At 41.0% G+C, this 12,980-nt stretch overlaps 2 protein-coding genes across 2 annotated transcripts in view; one reads left to right on the top strand and one right to left on the bottom strand.

The window, feature by feature from the left end:
* STKLD1 (serine/threonine kinase like domain containing 1) overlaps positions 1-8,432 on the top strand; it is a 12,052-nt gene extending 3,620 nt beyond the window's left edge. The window contains exons 7-19 of the mRNA XM_005421264.1: positions 549-664; positions 1,022-1,134; positions 1,228-1,388; positions 1,821-1,951; positions 2,577-2,660; positions 3,328-3,444; positions 3,993-4,127; positions 5,004-5,132; positions 5,949-6,086; positions 6,613-6,741; positions 7,025-7,162; positions 7,461-7,540; positions 8,370-8,432. Coding sequence (XP_005421321.1) covers positions 549-664; positions 1,022-1,134; positions 1,228-1,388; positions 1,821-1,951; positions 2,577-2,660; positions 3,328-3,444; positions 3,993-4,127; positions 5,004-5,132; positions 5,949-6,086; positions 6,613-6,741; positions 7,025-7,162; positions 7,461-7,540; positions 8,370-8,432 — 1,534 coding nt within the window. The remainder of the gene's footprint in view (positions 1-548; positions 665-1,021; positions 1,135-1,227; positions 1,389-1,820; positions 1,952-2,576; positions 2,661-3,327; positions 3,445-3,992; positions 4,128-5,003; positions 5,133-5,948; positions 6,087-6,612; positions 6,742-7,024; positions 7,163-7,460; positions 7,541-8,369) is intronic.
* REXO4 (REX4 homolog, 3'-5' exonuclease) overlaps positions 7,828-12,980 on the bottom strand; it is a 5,741-nt gene continuing 588 nt past the window's right edge. Inside the window, exons 2-8 of the mRNA XM_005421377.2 lie at positions 12,186-12,544; positions 11,751-11,903; positions 10,822-11,015; positions 10,367-10,455; positions 10,022-10,096; positions 9,689-9,763; positions 7,828-9,083 (exon numbers count right to left, since the gene is read on the bottom strand). Coding sequence (XP_005421434.1) covers positions 8,982-9,083; positions 9,689-9,763; positions 10,022-10,096; positions 10,367-10,455; positions 10,822-11,015; positions 11,751-11,903; positions 12,186-12,544 — 1,047 coding nt within the window. The 3' untranslated portion in view covers positions 7,828-8,981. The remainder of the gene's footprint in view (positions 9,084-9,688; positions 9,764-10,021; positions 10,097-10,366; positions 10,456-10,821; positions 11,016-11,750; positions 11,904-12,185; positions 12,545-12,980) is intronic.

Genomic DNA, 12,980 nt, shown 5'->3' with positions numbered 1-12,980 from the left:
TTCAGCAGTGCTCAGAGCCAGGGAATTTTGCTCTTCCAAAATGAGAAGTAGGGGGTAGAAGTTCCAGACTTTAGATTAGTTTTTTTTTCACTTCTGAAGTTACCTATTTCCTGAGTTTTGTCTGGAATACTCATTTGATTGAGGTATTATCTCCTGTTTGTTTTTTTGTGTTTTTTTTTTTTTAAACATTTAAAAATTGTCCATCTCTGCAAATGCTTACATTTTGGTGCCTGTGATGGACAAAGTTTGTGTATCTGAATAAGAGACAACCCTTGCATTCCATGCTCAGATCAATCTGTGTCCCAAGCACAATTATTAAAGCATTTAGAGAGGAAAATAATTGTATTTTGGTTGATTATCACTTGTACATTAAAAAGAAAATGAAAACCAAGAGAACACAAACAAAAAGTGTCCAAACCAATCCCCCAACCCCCTCCCCCCAAAAAACCAACCCAAATCTTCTGAGGGCTAAAGATGCAGGGAATTTGTAATTATATGTGATTAGACTCTAATTTCATAGGCTGACAGAAAATATTTTTGTGTTGCAGAAATCTGAAGCCATCAAACATCCTGGTGACTGGTGAACCATCCTTCATGCTGACTGACTTCAGCACTGAAACACTTATGAATGATGAGCTGAAATGGAAAATCAGAGTGGAAGAAGGTAGATATTTTGTTTTGCTATTTTTTCTTTCCTACTGTATTTTTATAAAATTTCAGTTGTGGTGGATATTTTTAGTCCTCAGAGAAAAATTAGGAAAGAGGAGAAAGTTATCTTCCCTGTCTTTTCTCTGCATTAAACTATTTATCTTCTAAACATGATTTTCATAGGCGGCTGTCTGTAGCATTAATATGTTCACAAGTGAAAAATGTAGATATGTGTGTGAGTTTCTGCAATCAATACCATTGAAATCCTTTTTGGTTTTGTCCTCAGGAACATCTTAGACGAATGTTCATTAGTTACAGTGTGTTTTGTAGTTTTTGGAAGCACAATGTCACCATATGATTCCTGTTTCTACAGAAAGCAAGTCTTGGATGGCTCCAGAAACATTTGGGTTTTCTTTCACTGAGAAATCTGACATCTGGTCCCTGGGCTGTGTCCTTCTTGATATGATGAGCTGCTTTGTTCTGAATGTGTGTAAGAGTGATTTATTTGGGATTTAAAGGGTCTTGGGCTCATCAGGAGATCTGAGTGTGTGGGGCTCTCTGACACTGTGCTCTTCCCAGGCAGAAGAGATAAAATCCTTACTGCAGGGTATCAGAGGGGACAGCAGCTGCCTTGAGAGAGTCCTGACCCTGATACAGGATGGAGAAAGAAACTATTTGCCTTTCTTTCCACTTTTGTTGATGATGCTACAGATTGAGCCCAGCATGAGACCCACAACAAGGTGAGTTCTGGCTGCCTTCCCTTGATTTATTTTGTCCTAAACCCCTCCTACCTCTACAATTTGGGAATTTCACTGCTGTTGGAAAGGGTTAGCATTGCTTATCCTCCTGCCTCAACAAATGGAGTTATTAAAGACTTGATGTTCCTTCAGAGTGGGCACTGAGATGAACAGGTGTCCCTTTTTGCAGTTATTTTATAAATTCATGTTATACACAATTTTATGGGCCTGAACTTGACACCTAAGCATGGCTTGTGCAATGTGAGGTCCTTCTTGAGCTTTTTGGAAGTAAATTGTTTAAGTTCTGTCAAAAATAATCTAGTCTAGAAGTAATATTAGATTTTTTATATCAAAATGAAACATCTGTAGATTTTTTTCTTTTCTAACTTACCAGTTCTAACACACTGGTGCTGCTTTTGTCTCTCAAAATTCCAGGGATCTGGTCACTGATCCATTTGTTGGGAAGTGCCTGACTTTTGCTGGTGAGACCTCAATAAAACTGAAGAAGTCTCTGCCTCCCACAATAACAGATGAGCTCTTGCAGGGTGGAGTTGAAAGTGTTCTAGGTAATAAGGAGAATAAGATTAATGTAAAGGTGATTTTCACAGGAAATAGACCCTTCCAGTCAGGATGTATTCTTATTGGAAATAAATTCTTGCCCACTCATTTTACCTGCAATTAAATGGGATACTCTTTAGAGCAAGGATCACTATGCAACTTTTCCTCTAAATTCCTAAGGTTCTGAGCCATTCCTACTGCAAAAGTTAAACAGGCTCAGAGGTTATTCCTCAGAAAATCTGGGAGCTCCACTTATTTTGTTTGCATTGTAACATGTTTGCTGATTCATGCCACAAGGGATCTGCTCCATTATTTTCCTTCTAAGTAAGGAAGATGTTATTTTAATCTGAAAAGTCTATTGGAATAATGCATTTAAAGCTCCTATCCCTGCTCTGATTTAATATTCCAACAGGTCCCCAAAAATGTATATATAATGCCAAATACATTGTGAATCATAACACTTGGTAATATTGAAATGTTTAATGAGCTGGGGGGAAAACTCTCTTTTCATCAATCCTAAATTTTATTATTTTCATTCATATGAATTCACATCTTGCACAAAACAGAGACAATTTGAGTGCTTTGTGTAAGTGTTTGTGTGGAATGGTTGGAAGAATTTCCTTGGTTTCTCAGAATTCATGCAGGCTTCCTGGGATGTTGAAGAAGTCCAGGCTGAAGGCATTCAATACCTTGCCAGCTTTGTAGAGGATAAAACTGGTAAGGCACTATTTGATCTGTTTATTTATTTATTCTGCTCCTTCATTACATTTTACATAATAGGAAGAGGAAAACATTTCTAATGCCCATAAATGAGAATGAATTTGCTCTCTTCCTGTTTCTGCAGGCCAGTAGTGATGGGATTGTGTTGGTTCTTGTTCTGTACAAGCTTTTTTCTGTACAGCAGAGGGGTTTTACTGGACATTAAAAATGGGCACTGGGGGAAAAAAAAACCCTGTGATATTTGAATTGGCAACAAACTGACATTTGAGGAAGGTGATTTCCACAAGCCCTGGGATGACCTGGGGGTAATTCCTGGGGCTGCAAGGCTGGCAGAGCAGAGCAAAAGGAAGCTCCACATGGCTAATTCCTGTGTCTGTAAAGCTGTGAGGGTGAAAGCTGTGTATTTTCTCCCAGAAGCTGCACATTTTTCAAAAGAAGCTTTCAGATCAAAGTTCATAATTCAAAGCACTGCGTTAAATCAGTTATAAAATGCTCTGTCCTTTGACAGCACTTTAATGCTGGCATTGGCTTATGATGTTCAAACTCAGGGTTATTCTTAGCTTTAATTGATAGGAGACATTTCCCACACAGATTAAAACAATTCACTCTATTTTGTTCTCTTTGATTCAAGAACCTTTCTCAAAGAATTTCTTTTCCCCCACAGCATTCCCCTATCTGCTAACCTGCACAGAAGTGATCACTCTTGCCATGAAGGTTCACACAGATTCTCTGGATTTACAAGTAGAAGGCTGCACTTTATTGCTTGAAATTCTTAGTCAAGGTACAATTAAGATTTCCTCCTTCTGCTGGGTCTTGTAAAGATTACTGTACTCATTATCTGCTCAATTAACAATTTCAGGGGATGAATTTAAAGAACTAAAGGAATTTATGCAGCTTTCTGAATTCTCATGGCCTTCCTTCAGGACTGGCACACAGCAATTCTGTGCTAAGAGTTAATTTTAAATGCAGGTGCTGATCTTGTCCAACCAAGTTTGTTTTCATGTTATGTAGAGTGTTGCTAGAGGGCATAAATAAGACTCTTGTTGTTTTGGTGTTTAAATTTTAAACCATAAAAGCGGTTTTGGGTCTCTTGTGTGGTCTCTGCTATCACTTTCATGGCAATTTACCCCAAAACCACCTGACGATAGGAACTTAAAAATACTAAGAATTGAGTTTCAGAAAATGAAAGTCTAAAGTAACTTGTGCTTATTTTATGTGAAGAAATGCTGCTAATTGAATGTTTTGCTATGCTGACTGCAGGGCAGGGGGATTCAGATTTCATTCAAAACCACTGAAATCTTTGTTCTATTCCAATGTTTGTGGTGACAGCTCTGAAACAAGGGGTGATGATGGCCCTGGATGAGAGTGTGGCCAGCTGCCTGTTACACACAGTGAGGAAACATTCTGAAAATGAAGAGTTCCTTTCAATGCTCTGCACATTATTGATGATGGTTTCAGCCAGTGGTGGGTCACCTTGCTCATTCTTTGGGGAATCTTAATTTATTTTTACTTTTTGAAGCAAATCCAAGATATAATGCAGAACCTGTGATTTCACTGAGAGGTGTGGATGTCTGTGGGTAATTATTAATTTAATAGTGGTAATATTGGTAAGGTTGACCAGATATTGATAACACCCCTGAAAGTTTAAGATACAATGCTGAGGCTTCAAGGATTTACTGGACCACTCTAACAGATACAATTCTGTATTTCCTCTTGGAAAAAAGTACAAACTCTGCAAATAGTAGTGCTTGAGAAAATGAGGGCACAGAACCTGAATTCTGTTTTGGACTCTGCCATGATGAATCGAAACCATTCTCCCTAACTTCTCTACTTTGTTCTCTTTTCTTCTGAACTTGTAATTGCTAAATATTTATAATATTTTTAGTTGTTTTCAGTGTCAGTTCAACATCATCAAAGACTGCTTTTAGAAATAGTTACAGTAGGATTTAGCAGCAAGGGGGAAATCTTCAAAATTTATTACAAAGAGTCCTGTCTAAGACCAAGCTATTTTTATCCATTGTTTCCTAATTCTGAAGCTTAGTTTGAATCATTAAAATGGAAACAGGTGAAAAAATGTAATTTACACTCTCTCAGTTCCTTTCCTGCTCCGTGAATTCCCAGTCTGTGAGGAAAAAGGATGGTCAGGCATGCATTTGAAAGGATCAGATGTGTTAAGTGCATCTTGTTAAAGAATTCGGTCTGTTCCCTTGCTTCCTTTTGTCCAGCTGATGGGCTCATGTTACCGCTCTGTTATCTCAGTTTAAACACCTTAGTGCTGCCTGTTTCCAGGCCAGTGAGTGGACAAAATACCAGATTCTATAGAATTTCTGTGGTTTTCAGAAGTAGCTGCGGAGAACCTAAGGAAAGTTGGAATCATTCCAGACCTTGTGTCAATTTTGAGACGTTTTCTTCACAATGACAAGATCTGCTTCTCTTGCTGTGCCGTTCTCTGGAGCTTGGCTGTGAGTGGTGAGTAGAACACAGGAATATTGTGCCTGCACTCCTGTGACTGAAGGGCGGCAGCTATTGAGCCTGATTGAGTTCAGACATTCCTGTCGCTGGGATTGGATTTTCTCCCATTCTTGTTCCTGGGAGATGGGATGAGATGATCTTTAAGATTCCTTCCAGCCCAAACCAATCTGACTTTGTGATTCTGGAGAGTTGTTTCTACAGCACTGCTACCATCACTTTGTGATCCAGAGTTAGATAAAAAAAAAAATTCATGCAGAGTTTTTTAGGAGCCCTTTATGTGATAAGGTGTCAAATTTGAGCCGTTCAGGCCAAGATGTGACCTGATTTCATATTTACTGATTTGTTTGTGATGTGTTCTTGTGGAGGTGTGTGGTGTTCTGATCATCCTGCAAGGCTGGAAGCACAGCTTGTGCACAGTTTCACCTGGTGTGTTTTATTCCCTTTGTGCAGCAAATTACCCGTTGGATTTATGGGACAGCTGAATTTCCATCCTGCAGCCTGGATACTGTCAAAACTGTGGTTATTTCTGGAGGCTTCTTGCTGTGATCCCTATGCATAATTTAAATGACAAAGAACACTAGTTCCTGCAGAATTTCAGCTTTCTCCAATAAACAGAATTATTTATTAGTTCTGTAGCACTTGGTTTGGTTCTGTACATTTTTGATTCCTTTCCCTCTGCTGCCCTCCAGACTAAAACAACGTTGCATTATTCCAATGCCAGCACCCATTAAGGTTTTACTGATATAATTTGACATACAATGATATCATAACTTCATTAAATAACTCTACCTGCTGCATTTCCTTTCTGCTAAGGTAATTCAGAGGATAATACAGACCAAGCAGTGCTGGCAAGTGCTCTCCCTGTCACCTCAGCAGTGCTGCAGGAACACCTCCAGAATGGAGTCGTTGCAGAGTCTGCCTGCTCAGCACTGTGGGCACTGGCACTCCAAGGTGGGTGATCCCAGTGTCCCTGTTGTCCCTTGGGCATGGAAAAGGCTGGGATGTCCGTGTGTCAGTGGTGACCCTGCAATCCAGGCTGCTGGGCTGGAGAGGCTCTGCAGATGGCAGCAGAGTGAGGAACTTGCATCCCCTCTTGGTTGCTCTCCCCTGCACTCGCTCTGTGGCTCCCTAATGAAGCCATTTTTGATGAGCTGCAGCAATTAAATCACCAGATACTGCTAATGGGGAGTCCACTGGTGGGCAGCTAATTTGCTTGGTTCATTATCATTTGCACTAAGGAACACATCCTTGCAGTACTACTCTTATTTCTTCCTCATGCAGCAATATTGTCACATTTACCTACTGCCTGCCCTTGTGCCATTGTTTCACTGGGAAAAGCTGAGCAAAACACCCTCAGCAATCCCATTTCTATTCCCCATCAGTAGAATAAGTTGAGTATTCAGGACTCTTTATTCTTTTGGCCTGGAGGATACTGAAATTTTGGGCTTTTTCATGTGTTTTGTTTTTTTCTTTAAAGGTTGCTTAGCTGACAGTGACTATGAGCCCACAGCAGCACTTTTGCTGGATGCACTCAGGATGAACCCAGAAAGAGCAAAGCTGGTGCAGAATGGCTGCCTGGCTTTAGCCAGCCTTGTGAGGCTCTCAGGTAACATTCAGCAGTTCTGCTTTTATTCATTACCAATCAGCTCCATCAACATGAAAACAATCATTAAAATCACTGCTGCCCTGCATGACACTGTCAGCTACATATCTGACACTGAAGATATCTGCATATCTTCTACCTGTACCCAAAAGTGTTTCAGAACAGTTGTTAGGAAGACTGAAAATAATGGGCACAACTTCCTGAAAATGTGCCATGAGCCAGCTCTGAGGGGATGGGAAGCAGATCCTGCAGTCTGCAGCTCCAGCAGTGTTTGTCTTCCTTGCAGAAACTGCAGCTTTGGCAATTCTGCTGGACTCAAAGGGCAGTGGAACAGAGCTGATCAAAGAGGAATATCACCTTCATTCCCACGAGCCAGGGGTGGCAGAGGCCCTGTGCCTGCTCATGAACGAGATGGTTCAGTATGGTGAGATGGCTGCTGCCGCCACTTGTTGAGTCTCCCCCTCTCTCCCAGCCCTCAAATCAATAAAATTACAACAGCAGCTCTCAGGAAAGACTTCATGTCCGAGAAAATTGCAATTCATCCTCCTGAGAATTCACTCCACTTGTTCCAAACAAATACCACTCTGATGGTAAAACATTTTAACTTCATCTTCTCTTGCCTCCTCCTTGTGTAGCTCTGTCCTCTCCCTGTGCTCCTTTAGCTCCTGCTCCACTGGCAGTTGTGCTACAACCATAAATTTTCTTGTTCATTGGCACTGCAGATGAGGTTATGCTGAATATGAGGTCCCAGAAAATGGAAAAGCTGCTGTGTGAAATAAAACTCCAGTTTCCATTTAGCACGGTATGGAGAAGTCTCTGTGATAATAAAATAAATTAGTATATTATTTCTGGTGAGGGATTTGATCATAGTGCAGAAATTTAGAGAATTAGCTGTGTGTGGAGTGAACAGTGAGTTTGTAAGGATAGTTCCAATTATTGAGAACAAGTGGTTCAAAGTTGTTTTTCTTGGTGTTGTTGTTAATGCTGAAATTTAAAAAAAATTATGTTCTGGTCTCTTGCAACATTACATTAATTTATTACAGTCTTCATGCTAAACCTGGCTGAAGTTTACAGGAATAAAGCCAAAAGTATATTACATCTAATTTATTTTTGGTTTGGAAATGGCATTGTTAACAAATTAAAAAAAACAACAACAACAAAGTATTTCTGACAGTTTATGGGAAAATTTAACTTACATTGAATTTCACCAAGCAGTCACACTGAAAAAAGGGAAAAACCAGCAAAGTTATCAGAGCTATTCAATTTCTTACACTAATATTTCTTTTGCAATGGCTTGCTGGCAAAAACCCAGTAATTAGGTTTGTTCATCAAGCCAAAAAAAACCTGGTAGTCTTAATTTTGCTGATTTTAGTTATATATTTACAGAATTATTTTCAAAGACAGTCATAAACTGTTCACCTGCAGACATTGCCTGCACCCCTAAAAGGAACACTGCAGCCACAAGGTAGCACAGGAAAAAATAATCACAGAAGGGGAGAAAGCTCCCTCTCCTGTTGTAACAGCAGCCACTTCAAAGACCTATGTTAGACACATTGTTTTTATTAATAAATGAATACAAAAATCAGTGGAGCAACAAGGTAATCTTCTGTCTGACAATTCTCACATTTCAGGAGATTCAGACCCTGGTGGATGCAACACTTTTGAAACTGAGGAAGGAAAAACGCTTTGTCTGAGAACAAGACTTGGCCACTGCTGGATACAAAAGCCTGGATCCTCCATAAGAGGATTCTTCTCACCAGAAAAAAGGAATATTGGGCTATTAATAATATACAAACAGGTATTTATTGATGGTTTGGTACCACAACTGTGTAACTAACAGAAATAATTAAGAATTCACCTTGCAGTAGACCTCACTTTGTGGGCCTCAACATACTTGAAATAAAGATTTTAATCCTTGGAGTTTTGACAAAGCAATGACAGTTTCTTCCTTCATCTATCATAATTTAATATTTTTAACTTATTCAGTGTCTATTTCTGTTGAAGAAATTTAACTGATTGAGTTCTTCCCAACTGCAGGCATTTGTTACAAAGGTTGTTTGAGCACAGTAGCAGGCATCAGGCACAGGGAAACCAGCAGCACTGCTGTACTTCCAGGTTATTGCAGCATTGTCTTTGGATTGATTTTATGAAGTAGCTGCTGTCAGTTCTGACTTATCTCTAAATTTGGAATGTGACATCAAACCAGCAAATGCTGCACAGATGAAAGATTCTACCCTGTGTTTTTAAGTTTTACAATTTTTCTTGTTAGCTTTGTTCTTAACGGCAGCTTCCCATTTCTTTTTCTCCAGGGTGTAAAGTCTCATAGCTGCTTGTGCATCCTGGATCTGAAAGAGAACAGACCAGACAAGGATGTGAGATAATAAGCAGCTAAATCTTCCATCATTTTAATACATCCTTTCAATTAACATTTCATTACCTCTTTTTACATTTAGGCTCTGTGCCTAGTGAAAGGGATAAATGGTGTATTTTGAGTGCAGGGCCCACCACAAGGCTGTGCATTTCTGATTGCTACTTGGAAAGTCCTCAGAGAATTTTGTCATTGATACAGTATCTATGAGCTCCCCTCCCAGTTTTGTTTCCCCCGTTCATTCCTCTTTCCCACCCTCCTGCCCACTGAAATAAAGGATCTGCTGAGGTTCAGGTGTAGCCTCTCCCACTGTTTATCCATCCTGCCAGAGTGCACAATGTTGCTTTTTAGGGTAAATAAATCTTGATCATTACCTTTCCCCCTGGGAATTTTAACAAGAATTCAGAGTTAAGAGCTGACTTGTGCAAAAGTTGTTTATGAAATGAGTGAACAGTGAGCAAGCTGAGATGACAATCTCACTGCTGCTGTCCAGGCAGAGCTTGCTGAGTTCCACTGGGATGAAGGCACAGCACTGGGGACTGAACCAGCAGCCAGAGCTGGTTGTTCTGAGCAGGTACCTACCGAGCAGTGCTCTGCTGTCTGCACCTGAACATTGAGCAGCGTCTCACAGAGCAGCTTCAGGGATGGCCTGGAACTCTAGGGACAGAGCAGATCATAAACCATGCAGTCTCACAGGATTTGAAATAACAAAGATGGGTGTTATATAAAAATATGTTCCTCAAAGAATAGCATATCTTAGCCTCTGCTGGTGAAATACCAGGAATAATTAATGAATTAGGAGATCTGTGTGTGCATAGGTAATAAAGAAGGAACAGGATCAGTTAAAAGCAAGCACAGGAGTGAGCCAGCAGCTCTGGAGTCTGTTAATTGAGCACCTTCCCAGTAGTCTCTTACCTTGACTCTCTGTTTGAAAGGTTTGTATCTCTGTGTGTCCCTGATTTTCTTGTGGGGGTGATCAAGAAGTAGAACCTAGAAGAAATTACATTTTCAGTCTAAAATGTGTTATTGCCTGAAACTTTACAGAGCTGAATGTGCAGCTGCCCCTTGTTTCCTCCCATCCACTCTAAGGGACACTTTGAAGCCATGAAAAGACAAGACCCAGGGCTGGGCAGGGCTGCATTCAGGAGGTTTCCAAGGAGCTCAGGTGTGTTCCCTTGATCCAGAATGATGGATCATAAAGTTCATTTTCAGTGTCCCTTGATCCTGAATGATGGATCAGAAAGTTCATTTTCAGTGTACCTTTAGGTCATTCCGTAAGGCGTGTCCAACTAAAATCCTTCCCTGCAGGATCTCAGCCACCTCCTTCTGAACCGTTTTAAAGTCTTCACCTAAAAATGCCACACAAGGAAACACTTTCCATGAGCAACCACTGCATCTTTTTTGGGAGGTAACTGATCATTGGGACTGTACCTTTTGTACAGTACACTGAATCTCTGCTTGCTAGAACATAGAGAATTCCATAAAGAGAAAAGAAAATGATTTTTTTAATGCTATATTCCACCAGTTAATTCCTTCAAAGGTCTTAGTGATCACTGTATAAAAACATTTCTTCCCACAATTTTTCTTAGCATTAAGTTAAATCAAATCTCAGCACTTTGTTTTCCCAAATTAGGTCTCAAACTGTTCCAAGCTCAGCCAATGAGGCTTTTGTGACAACCCATTGAATCCTCCCTCTTTGGGGGACCCCCTGGTACCTGAGTTTATGTTCTGAGGCCGGATGCCACTGACAGCTGTCCTGTAGTCTGTCACCTTCTCCGTGGGCTTGACATACTTGTCATAAACACACTTGCCAAACTGGTTGACGATGGACACCCGAGCCAAGATGCTGTCCTCGCCCTTGGGGCCCACCCCCACCATCTCACAGTCCATGGCCACAGCCCTGGTCAGCCTGGAAGGCAAAGGGACACCTTGGGGACACCTCTGCAGGAGCTGACAAGGGTCACACCTTGGTGTGAGCAGGGCAAAGCCTGGCAGCAGAGGCAGGGAGATGTCAGCTCACTGTGCAGGTCAGTTATCAGAAGCCAGTCTGATAGCTCTGATATTATTATTATTATTTTTGTTTAATTGAAGGGATGGGACTCCAGTCAGGTTAAAAACAATTCATTGTTCAGATAAACATTAGTCTCAGAGGCTGTGAGATTTATGAGGGTAATTAGTTGGTTATAGCTCAAGAGTAGTTATAAGTTCTTTGTTACAAGACAATGTATAACTTTCTAATCTAACAGACAGTTGCTACAAAGTTTATTTTGCTTTTCTAACCTATCACTTTTACTTATTTCTACTACACTGTGTATACTTTTATCTAATGAGCTATTATGTATATGTACACACACACGTTTCTATGATAACTTCTAAACTCTTTGCTTACTCTATACAATTACACCCTGACATTATAAACCCTTCAATATCTTATTAATACAGTTTTTTACTTAAGGTATACTCTCACTTACAATTATAGAAACATAAGTTTATGATTTTTCTGCTTAATGTCTGTGTACTTTATTTTTACATCAATCTAAGCTTCTTCTAAGGCTGCAGATCAAACCTTTCAGTGTCTCTGGAAGTTTCTATCTTCCCATTCCTCACACTCTGATGCCATCCTTCCCCCTGCAATGTCACTCACCCATCAAAAGCCTTTTCCTTAACCAGCACCTTCTCCACAGACTGGCATTGCTCTGTTTCAAGTCCCAGGTTCCTTCTGGCAATTTTTGCTGCTTCAGGTCCTAGTGCTGCTTCAATATCTTTGGGATCAACATCATCAAACCAGATGTCAGCCCTGGGAAGAACAGATTTAATGACATTTAACAGTCTCAAAGCAATCTGGTGTCTGTTGTACAAAAAGTATGTTTACTTTTAAAACCAAGAGATAAACCCTAGGAAAACTAAGTCTATGACTGGCACCTCTATGACAGGTTTCTTGTGTCTGAGGAGTAGGGGCAAAATGTTCCTTATTTCTTTCAGAACTTAGTCTGGAAAAGTGCAGCTGTTTGGAATGTTCCTCTCTGTGCTCCTCCCAGAATAAATATTCACATCCAGGGCTGCTGCCTGAAATACTCACTCTTTGGGCTGCTGCTCCACATGCTCCTCAGCTTTCCTCCTCTTGTGTTTCAGCTCATCCTTCTCCTTCACAACAATGCCATTTTTCTTTTTTTCTTTGATGCCTTTCCCATTGCTTTTGGTGCCATTGAAGTTCTTATTTGCTGTAACCCCCTTGGTTTCTGGCTTGGCCAAAGGAGGACTGGCTTTAGCAGCACCATTGTCCATTTTGTTTGTGGATTTGGCCTTTACCACATTCCCATTCCCATTGACTGCTGGGACTTCTGGGCTTTTGGCTGCTTTGAGTGGCTGCTTCTTTTTGGTGTCTGTTTGACCCGTGGAGATGGGCTTCTTGGAGTTACTTGCCTTTTGTTTCAGCAGCTGAAATGACATTAAAAAAATAAAATAAAAAGATAAAGGAAAAGAGCTTGGAAAAGAGAAGGCTTTAGAGTGACCTAGAGTACCTAACAGGAGCCTTCAGGAAAGGGGGAGAGGGACTATTGACAAGACCCTGGAGTGACAGGACAAAGGGAATGGCTTCAAGCAGTGTTAGATGGATTTTGGGAAAAAATTCTTCTCAGCGAGGGTAGGAAGGCCCTGGCACAGGGTGCCCAGCTGAGGCTGCCCCTGGATCCCTGGCAGTGCCCAAGGCCGGGTAGGACATTGGGGTTTGCTGGGACAGTGGGAGGTGTCCCTGCCCTCGCTCTAAGTTAACTCCACCGCGGAGCTGCATTCAGGCACTGCCAGCACGGCCCCGCTGCTTCCCTGTCCCAGCTCCCCGGGGCTCTCCCCACCGCATCTCCCGGTCCCACTCACC

The sequence above is a fragment of the Geospiza fortis genome, unplaced genomic scaffold (genome assembly GCF_000277835.1).
Source record: "Geospiza fortis unplaced genomic scaffold, GeoFor_1.0 scaffold27, whole genome shotgun sequence".
Taxonomy (NCBI): Eukaryota; Metazoa; Chordata; class Aves; order Passeriformes; family Thraupidae; genus Geospiza; species Geospiza fortis.
Note: the sequence above shows the minus strand (reverse complement) of the source record. Positions and strands in the feature narration are given on the sequence as shown.